We start from the raw sequence: 9,842 nt of genomic DNA on the forward strand, positions 1-9,842 counted from the left end.
TAATAAAGGCGTGACTCTAGATTGTTGTTCAACCACATTTAGTCCTTAGATATGTATGTGTTTTTATGTGCATAAAGATTTGATTTGTAAAATTATCTTGATTCTTTGTAATAAATCCTTTTCTTGTGTCTTTTGTTTTTTGATTTTGAAAAAGTTATTTTTTTTGCTCAAAAACAAAATTCGAAACAGTGTTCTAGTATCACTCTTTCAATTAGGATAGAGTGGCAATTTGTTCCAAGTCTCAATGGGCTATTCATGCCCATAGGGACTTTGGACGGGAGGGGTATTATAATTTGATATTGGGTTTAAAATGGGACAAATTTCAATTGTACCCATTAATTGATGGGAAATTTTGGGAAATACTTGGGTACTCATTGGGCCCAAATATCTCACCAAAAATTAAATTTATTCAAAAATTATCTCTAACAGTTTTTCTAGTCATACCAGCGAATATAATCTAATAGTCTTACTCGTCATGATCCACAAGAATTTCTAGCATTTCAGTCAGTTTAGACCTGCTATCTTTGGACAATGATGAGGATAAATATTTAACAACCTAAGTGCCTTGGCCATCTTGATATCTGTTGGAATATGACTATATATCTATTTTTTCCTTTATTTGTTAATTTAATTTTTGGTGGGAATCATGAGTATAAGGCACTTGCATGTTTATTTCTTGTTAGCTATTTCCTTTGCCTTTTTGTTTTCATGCTTTTGAGGAAGTGAAAACGTCAACTTCATATATGAATAAACCAAAATGTTCATTCTTTTGGTTTAATCCAGGGAGAAGATATGTTCATTCTTACCAAAATGTCATATTTTTTTAAAGCGAATTATTGATCATTCTAGAGTGTAAATCAATGTCATTCAGGCTCAGTGGACTAATTTGATTACCCAATGCTGCTACTCGCTAACTCAAAGATCATTTTTTATGGTAATATGATTTTGTCGGAAATTGCATTACATTCCCCATTTGATGAAAAAATGAATTCATGAAAATATAAATTCACAATATTAAGGTTATATAAATATGAAAATGAATTCATTAAAAGAAATTTAATAAATAAAAAATATTAAGGTTATATAAAAAATAAAAAATGAATTAAATATTTTCAAGAAACGCGAGGGACTATATTTAGCAATTTTCCTAATATATTATTAATGATGTTAAAGTCCAAAAAGTGGGCAGAGAATGCTTTCAAATTGCTTTGATGATCAAGACTGGGTCCCTTGCTAAGTCCAAATTATGTGATATAATAACGGATATTGATATATCTCTAGGTCACTTTCATCCGATATTCTAGAAGAAAAGATCCCTGCAGCGTTACAATCCCCCATAACTAGTTCAAAACTAACTGCTTTAACGTACTACGCGGATATCTTTTATGACATCATTCTTCTTTTCCCTAGGAATTGGCAAAAGTTTACAGAACCAGCTGAGTTGGCCACTAGGAATTTAAAGCTCTCCTTGGATGTAGCGCTTGCATTCTTATCTAGGCTTTTCTAAAAATTTCAATAGCGGGTGCCAGTCTGGTCTGATGTTAGGAGGTTAGGCATTGAGTTCACATTCAGCCTTGAATTTAATCACATCTTTTACTTGACATCAGTTACAGGCTTTCGTAGTATTCCATCAAATGCAGCGTAGATACCAATCCAAATTCCAAACTGAGTAAATGGAAAATTTGACTTAAAGGATTACATGAATTAGCAGTTCAAAAAGTTGACTATTGGAGGTGATATTCTTGCTAAATGCAAAGGTTCAACTAAAGACAACAGTGGATAACTAATCTAAAAACGCAAATACATAAATTCCACTCTTGCACATTTTCGTCCCCTGTTCCTCACTCACTTCGATGCATGATACCAAGGGAAAGGTCATTTTCCTGCTTACGCCATGAACAGGAAGAGAGGATACTAGTCAACTTCTTATGAAACGTCAACACAAGAGAAGATGCATATATGCATTCTGTGTAGTTAACTATCATCTGCTTTTCTGAGCTTTAATTCTTGTACGCAATGGCATATGAAAGGAAGAATTTCAGGCTAGCAAGCTCATCTTGTTTTTTGTTTTGTACTCTTTTTCATATCTTTATTACTGCTTCTGCTGCTGCAATTCATTTCGAGACAAGCAATGAGACAGACTACCAATCTCTGCTTGACATCAAGGGTCTAATACAAGGAGATCCATTCCAGGCTCTAAGCTCCTGGAATGATTCCATTCATTTTTGTGATTGGCGTGGAGTCACATGTGGCCTGCTTCATCAAAGAGTCACTGTCTTGAATATGTCATCATTTCACTTGGTTGGTTCTCTTTCTCCCTCCATAGGAAACCTTACCTTTCTCAGAGAACTCAATATTCCGGATAACAATTTTCATGGTATGATTCCTGAAGAAGTAGGCAGACTTTTTCGGCTTCAATATCTTCGTTTTGCCAATAATTCCTTTGAGGGAGAACTTCCATTAAATATCTCGGGTTGTTCAGAGCTAAGTATTCTTGATTTAAGGGGTAACAGGCTCATCGGGCGAATTCGAGATGACTTGAGCACTTTATCTAAGCTTTATGCTCTGAGCCTTTCCAGGAATAATTTCTCAGGCAGCATTCCACCATCTTTGGGTAATATTTCCTCTCTTCAGATACTTAGCATATCAAGAAACAATCTAGGTGGAAATATTCCAGCTGAGATTGGTCGGCTTTCAAATCTGCATGTCCTTGAGCTGTCCTCAAATAAACTTTTAGGTGCAGTTCCTCCTCAGCTCTACAACATTTCGACACTCCAGATCTTTTCTATTACTAACAATCTATTAAGTGGACAGTTTCCTGCTACTGTGGGATTGACTCTTCCAAACCTTACTTTATTTTTGGCTGATTTGAACCAATTCTTTGGATCAATTCCAACTACATTAGCAAATGTTTCAGGGCTCATAAAAATTAGCATAGGAGACAATTCACTCACAGGACCAATTCCACAAAATCTAGGTAGCCTGAAAGAACTTCAGGTTTTGCATTTTGGCCATAATCCCCTTGGAACTGATAAAGCAAATGATATTAGCTTTATTTCCTCCTTAACAAATTGCACAAATCTACAAATATTGAGTTTGTCAAGAATTCAAATTGGAGGCATGCTACCAACTGCCATTGCCAATCTTTCAACCAAACTCACATCTTTGTGGCTGAATGATAACATTATATCTGGTAGCTTACCTTCCGGGATTGGAAACCTTGCAAGCTTGGGCTATCTCGATGTGCGTAACAATTCTCTCTCAGGCATAATTCCTGATTCTGTGGGGAAACTTGTTAAAATGCAGGAGCTTTATCTGTCTGAAAATAGCTTCACAGGAGAAATTCCTTCAACAATCGGTGACATTTCTGAACTACAGATTCTTGTATTAGAACAGAACATGCTTACAGGTAACATTCCTGTTTCTTTGAGTAACTGCAGTAACTTGCAAGGATTTACTGTTAGTCAGAATCGCCTAAGTGGAGCTTTACCTAAAGAACTTCTTGGTCTTTCATCTCTCTCTATTGGCCTCCTCTTAGCTCAAAACCAATTCACCGGATCATTACCATCGAAAGTTGGCAATTTGAAGAATCTTGTGTCATTGGATATTTCAGAAAACAAATTATCTGGTGAAATTCCAACCTCTATTGATGGTTGTGAGATGTTGGAATATCTTCGGTTGAAAGGTAACTTTTTGGAAGGCTCTGTACCTTCTACATTAGGAGAATTGAAAAGCATTCAGGTCATAGATCTATCTCAGAATAATTTGTCAGGGCAAATTCCAGCTTCTTTGGCAAAATTAAAATTCATCAGCACTCTAAATCTTTCCTATAATATGCCAGAAGGTGAAGTGCCAATGGATGGGATCTTTGCAAACTCTAGTGCCTTTTCAGCACTGGGGAATGGAAAGCTATGCGGAGGAATCAAAGCATTGAACTTATCATCTTGTCCTAAACCTACCAAAAAGAAAGCAAAGCTGTCTACTCCTATAGTAATAGTTATTGCCATTACTATTCCTCTAGCTATAGTTTTACTACTCATATCTGCCTATGCAATTCATAGACTAAGAAGCTCAAAACAACAATTACCTTTTACTTCTGCAGCAGAAAAACAGAATCAGAAGCTCTCATATGCAGAATTATATGATTCCACCAATGGTTTTTCTTCAGAAAATTTGATTGGTGAAGGTAAATATGGCTCTGTTTACAAAGGGGTCCTCAAACCTGATGAGCAAATGGTTGCTGTTAAGGTTCTTAAGCTCCACCAACATGGTGCCCATAAGAGCTTCTTGGTTGAATGTGCAGCGTTGAGAAACATCCGCCATCGAAACCTTGTCAAGATCATAACCTCTTGTTCAAGTTTAGACTTCAAGCAGAACGATTTCAAGGCTTTGATTTTCGAATATGTGCCTAATGGAAGTTTAGAGAATTGGTTACATCCAAGTTCAGCTGAGGAAGAGGGACAAAGCCTAATGAAGCTCCAGTTGATACAAAGACTGAATATTGCAATCGACATTGCGTCCGCCTTGGATTACCTTCATAACCATTGTGGGACACCGATTATCCACTGTGATATAAAGCCAAGCAACATACTTCTAGGTGATGATTTTCGTGCCTTGGTTAGTGATTTTGGCCTAGCAAAATTTCTTTCCTCCATCGAAGGTAGATCCCATCAACATCAAAGCAGCTCAGTAGCAATTAGAGGAACAGTTGGATATGTTGCTCCAGGTACAATTACATGCCTTCTTAAGTTTAAACAATCTTTCAATTAGAATGTCCGTGATGTACACAATTATTCGACCTTTCAATCCCTTCAGCATTTCAGCCAATAATTCTTCTCCGTCCTCCTGGAACTTGAAATTGCAGAATATGGCATGGGTGGAGAGGTATCAACACAAGGAGATGTATACAGCTATGGTATTCTATTGCTTGAATTGTTTACAGGGAAAAGGCCTACTGACAGCATGTTCACAGAAGATTTTAGTCTCCATAGTTATGTTAAGACGGCTCTTTCCCATCAGGTAATCGAAATTGTTGATCCAAAGATCTCAATGGAAGCAGAATCCATAGCAGGTATAATCACCAAAACAAGCAAAGGCGGCAGCATCAGTCAGGAGGAATGCTACCTATCGATGTTTCGGATTGGTGTTTCATGCTCTTTAGAAATTCAAAGGGACAGGATGAATATTAAAGATGTCCTCAGTGGATTACAAGCAATCAGGAATGAGTTTGTTCAGGTTATAAATGAGAGCCAAATGAGATGAGGTGGAGCAATGTGAATTATAGTTCTTAGTTGTGGATAAATCTTGTACATTCCACTCTTTAAATGCTTTGAAGCAGTAGTCAATTTGATTAAAGAAATTTTTGTGATGTGTGTAAAAGCAGTCAACAAGAAGCTGCTATTTACAATCCAATATTGGTTAATTGCTTCTTGGAATCTTACTTCTAGTAACCTAAAAAGAGTTATCCACCTTTATTTTTCTTAGTCTCCAATACTAATAAAATTGATAGATCAATAAGGACACCAGTTTGTAGGAAGCTGTTGAGGGAGCAAGAAGATGGACAACATTTTATTATTCAGAAAATACGACTATGTTTCAGTTATTTAGTTCAGGATATGTGTAGGCTTTGGTCGCTAATTGTTTTTTTTTTTTTTTTGGTTTATCTTTGCTGTGGCCATGTTGTGAATTTTGTCAGAAGTTAGTGCAGGCACGCTTCATGTTCTTCTACACGTGTAAAGGTCAGGTGTAGTTTTGGCTAAGGATAGTAACGGGGCGGGAAATTCCATTTGCTTTTTTTGGGGTTATCTTCAAATTCGAATTTTTGAATCACTTAATTGCATACTGCCCTATTTTGGGGGAAACTGTACATTGCCACTAATATTACAGTTTTTCTACAAATACGACTATGTTTTTTGTTTATCTTTGCTGTGGCCATGTTGTGTTAGGTACGCTTCATGTTCTTCTACACGTGTAAAGCTCAGGTGTAGTTTTGGCTATATTATTCCGTACTAATGTTCGAACAAATCTATTTTATGACTCAGAAGATTTTGACATGGAAAAGTTTTAAAATAGTAATAGTAAAGACTCTCTAAAATTAATTTGTATGGGTATGTCATTTTAAGCTGGTTAATAGAATCATGGTTTTGATAAGTTGTACATGTTGGTATATGACCCCTTCTATTCTACTTGATCATTTTTTTTTTGAAGGGTAGACATTGATTGCAATTGCATTTTGACCAGGTTTAAATTGTTTGCTTTCGAGCAAATGTATAAATATTTTTTCACTTGATATGGACAATGAGAACATAATAACGAATAAGGAATATCATGAATGCTTGATTTCATGTAATTTGATATTTTCTTAGCTGGTAATTATACTACTAACATGAATGCTTTTTTTAATAAATGCATTACTTATTCTTAAAGTAAAGGAATAAAAGTCAAAGTTCCCAATGTAAGGTAAACAAATAGCACAATACAAACAAATAAAACAAAATTAAAAATATATGTTGTCCTATGACATATTTCATGATAATTAAGTTAAGTCTAACATCTAATTGATTTTATTGATGCTTGTTTTAATAAATAAACACACCCAATTCTAACATCTAAAATTTGATTATGCTCAATTTAGAGATATTATTATTATTTTCTTTATAAAAACAACTACCAGGTGTGTATAAAAAATCTGTTAAAAATAAGTTATTACTGATCAGAATAAGAAATCAACAGCTAGAAGAAATAAAAAGAAAAAAATTTGGATACAAATGGTTGCTAAACAGATTAAGAAAAGGAAAATATGATAATTCTCAATTTACAAATACTAAATTTGCTATTACAAGTTTTTTCTTGTTTACGCAAAACTGTAAAAGTTTATATTAATATGAGCAATAACGTTCTTTTACAAGAGAAAAAGCTCTCAAGTACATAAGAAAACCTATACTATATACAAGAGATACAAATAGACATAATCATTTAAGAAAATTCAACAGACAATCCCCATTCCAAAGCTATCAGACAATTTTCATGAGTTTCAATTATAGAGGTTTTATCTATGGTGGAAGCTGACTCACCTATGCATGTGGGAAGAGCAAAGGAACAACACATCACTGTGGAGCAGGGCAGAAAAGAGCTATTAAAAGTAGTGACCGGAAAGTAGAAGAAGTTTCACACAAGGTCCATTGTGCTTTTACGAGAAATAACATGTATGCCCCTCAACAACATATGGGCATTTGTATGCACTAAAAAATTGCATTAATTTTATATAAAATTTATTTTTTATGTAATTGCATTTATTATAAATCTATCAAAGAATTTTCGTTTATAAGGTTATTGTAATTTAGTGGTTACAATATTTAGAGTTGTTATATTGACAAAATGTGATTAAATAGTCAGATCAAAAATTAGTTTTTCTTTAAGGATAAAATAGAAAGTTTAAAAAATGACATAAAAAAGTTTACACTAACTGTAATCCCTCTAACTTTATATGTTGCATAGATAGTGGCTTTTTAATTGGAGTAAAAATTATAGATGAATTATTACAAACATAATTAACATAGTGCTTCAAGAAACCAGAATCGTGACATAATTGACCTAGTAGATTTTAATTTAAATTTAGAAATTAGATAAGTAATATTATATGTAATATTGTGACTTTTAAATCCAAATCGAATTTGTAGATGAGTAGTCATAAACATAATTAACATAGTACTCCAAGAAACTAGAATTGAGATTGTAGATAAAATAATCATAAATATAAATCACATAATATAAAGTTTTCAAAGATTGAACATTTCAACTATTGAAATAACTAGATGGTTATCAACTTAAGTCATAACTCCGCAGCTAGTTATACTGCACATGATAGGTTATAAATCACAAATTTAACTAGTAAAGTAGTGTCAAAATTTTTTGGCTTTTTAAATATTAATATTATGTAATGATAAGGATAACCAAATTATAGTAAAAATCAAAACTTACATAAAATAAAATAAAACTTTAGTTGATTAAATGGATGTTTCTTTGAATTGTAAGTTCACTTGAGAACTTAATATATTATTAACTTATCAATTAACTAGTACCTCTTTAAATTAATAAAAATTGTATGGTCTCAAATTTATTAATTTGTAGAGGTTTTAATATAATTTTAATTACTTGCACACGCTTCTAATGTGTCTTGTACACTAGTATAATATTAACTTAAAAAAAATACTAGAACAAATTGAGAGAGTGAAGAAGATTTAGAAGAAAAAAAAAAGTAGGAAAAAGGGAAAAAAGGAAAAGGTATACCTATATATTTTTAGTTACCAAATATTTCATAGGTTCAACAAAAATCCATTATCATTAACTAATGATAGTGAGAGTGAATAATGAACTTTTAGTAAACAGTTAGTTTTATTTACTTGGTTCAGTAATAGAGTTGGCTACCATAAGAGAAATTGAAGAAATTTTTCACAATCATATGCATAGAAATGGAATATTATTAAAATTGGAAAATGATGGCATCGGATTCATGTTTTGAGAAAAGGAATTTGGTATTTGCGTCTTATTGTCTCTCGGCTCTTTGTGTTCTCCCAATTGAGCATTTGCCTAGATGATGATTAATTTACAACCGAATCCAGTCTATATGCATATATGCAATTTAGTCCTTTAGAAAAGTCCCACATTCGTCTGCTACGTAATTCACCTACGATTGCCTACCGGTTGCCTAAGCCCACGTGGACCCATAAGCCTTTGACAATGGTCGCAGGCAGAGTTGCTGCGATTGTAGTGGTTCTGCCCATTGTGGGACGAAATTCCCGCTTTGCACAGTAGAAGCAACCATACCAATTATACATATAAAAAAAAGAAGCAAACATAAAAAGCATGAAATCACGCTCAAGTGCACGCGTTTTTGTTATATATTACGCGTTTATTTCTAAAAGGAAAAGGTTTTGACACACACCAATGAACAACGACTTCTTACCCAATAAAAGCAGTCGACAAATAAATGCTAAATAACGACGACTTCGTACCCAACGACAACTACTGGATAATGACGACTTCACAGTTCATACCTAACAAAGGCCGAAAAAAATACAAAAAAAAGGAATGACTTTATTACAAAGAACAACGACTTCAGCCCCAAAGATTATATTGGACCATAGTTAATAAAATAACGTGACGGGTATAATATGAGATATTATATATATATGCATATTATACTGAATTTTTTTGAAAAAACATGAGTAAAAGTTCGACATGTAAATATGTGTTCAAAAAAAATTACGCATATAAATTCTTACATGAATAGAATGAACATATTTGAATGTTACGGAACTTAAAAAAATGGATAAATTTACTATAATTTTCGAAGACTATACAATATTTATACCAATTTTAAACTTATTTTTATGTACGAGATGTTAAATTTATTAAAATTTTATCACTTTATCGCTTAGATATGTATATATCTATAGTTATTATGATATATGTCGCTGTTATTTTATATATTATTCAAAAAGTATATTATTATCCTTACTCAAATGTTAAAATTTTTTGAAAAAATTGAAATATAATTCGTGAAGTATAATAGATTAAAATTTTACTACTTGTTATATGCGGTAAATTGAAAAGTATAAGTATTCATCTTGATTTTCATGTTAAAATCAATTGGGGGAAGCAAGAAAGGAACAACGACTGAGCAGTCAAGTCCAGATTTAAGGCATTCAGCTACCCGTCTCCATCCATGGAGCCCAGTAACGCAAAAGAAAGTTTGATTTGTTGAATTCTACATGTCTATCTATATTCTAGCCACTCGATATTCTACGGACAGCTTAAATTCAAGCCCCACAAGTCGCAGA

At 33.2% G+C, this 9,842-nt stretch overlaps 1 protein-coding gene across 1 annotated transcript; it reads left to right on the plus strand.

Annotated features, from left to right (window-relative positions):
• The first annotated feature begins 2,016 nt into the window (after window positions 1-2,016).
• On the plus strand, window positions 2,017-5,987 carry LOC113780044 (LRR receptor-like serine/threonine-protein kinase EFR). The gene is made up of 4 exons (XM_027325865.1): window positions 2,017-4,726; window positions 4,865-5,071; window positions 5,162-5,235; window positions 5,946-5,987. Exons 1-4 carry the CDS (start codon window positions 2,017-2,019, stop codon window positions 5,985-5,987), a joined length of 3,033 nt encoding a protein of 1,010 aa, XP_027181666.1.
• Window positions 5,988-9,842: the final 3,855 nt, after the last annotated feature.

This window comes from Coffea eugenioides, chromosome 8 (genome assembly GCF_003713205.1).
Source record: "Coffea eugenioides isolate CCC68of chromosome 8, Ceug_1.0, whole genome shotgun sequence".
NCBI lineage: Eukaryota > Viridiplantae > Streptophyta > Magnoliopsida > Gentianales > Rubiaceae > Coffea > Coffea eugenioides.

Excerpts from the sequence above, each read along its gene's own strand:
- LOC113780044 (XM_027325865.1), top strand. The coding sequence starts at position 2,017 with ATGGCATATGAAAGGAAGAATTTCAGGCTAGCAAGCTCATCTTGTTTT. Across the intron at positions 4,727-4,864 it reads AGTTGGATATGTTGCTCCAG|AATATGGCATGGGTGGAGAG; the intron begins GTACAATTACAT and ends TTGAAATTGCAG. Across the intron at positions 5,072-5,161 it reads GGAAGCAGAATCCATAGCAG|AAATTCAAAGGGACAGGATG; the intron begins GTATAATCACCA and ends CATGCTCTTTAG.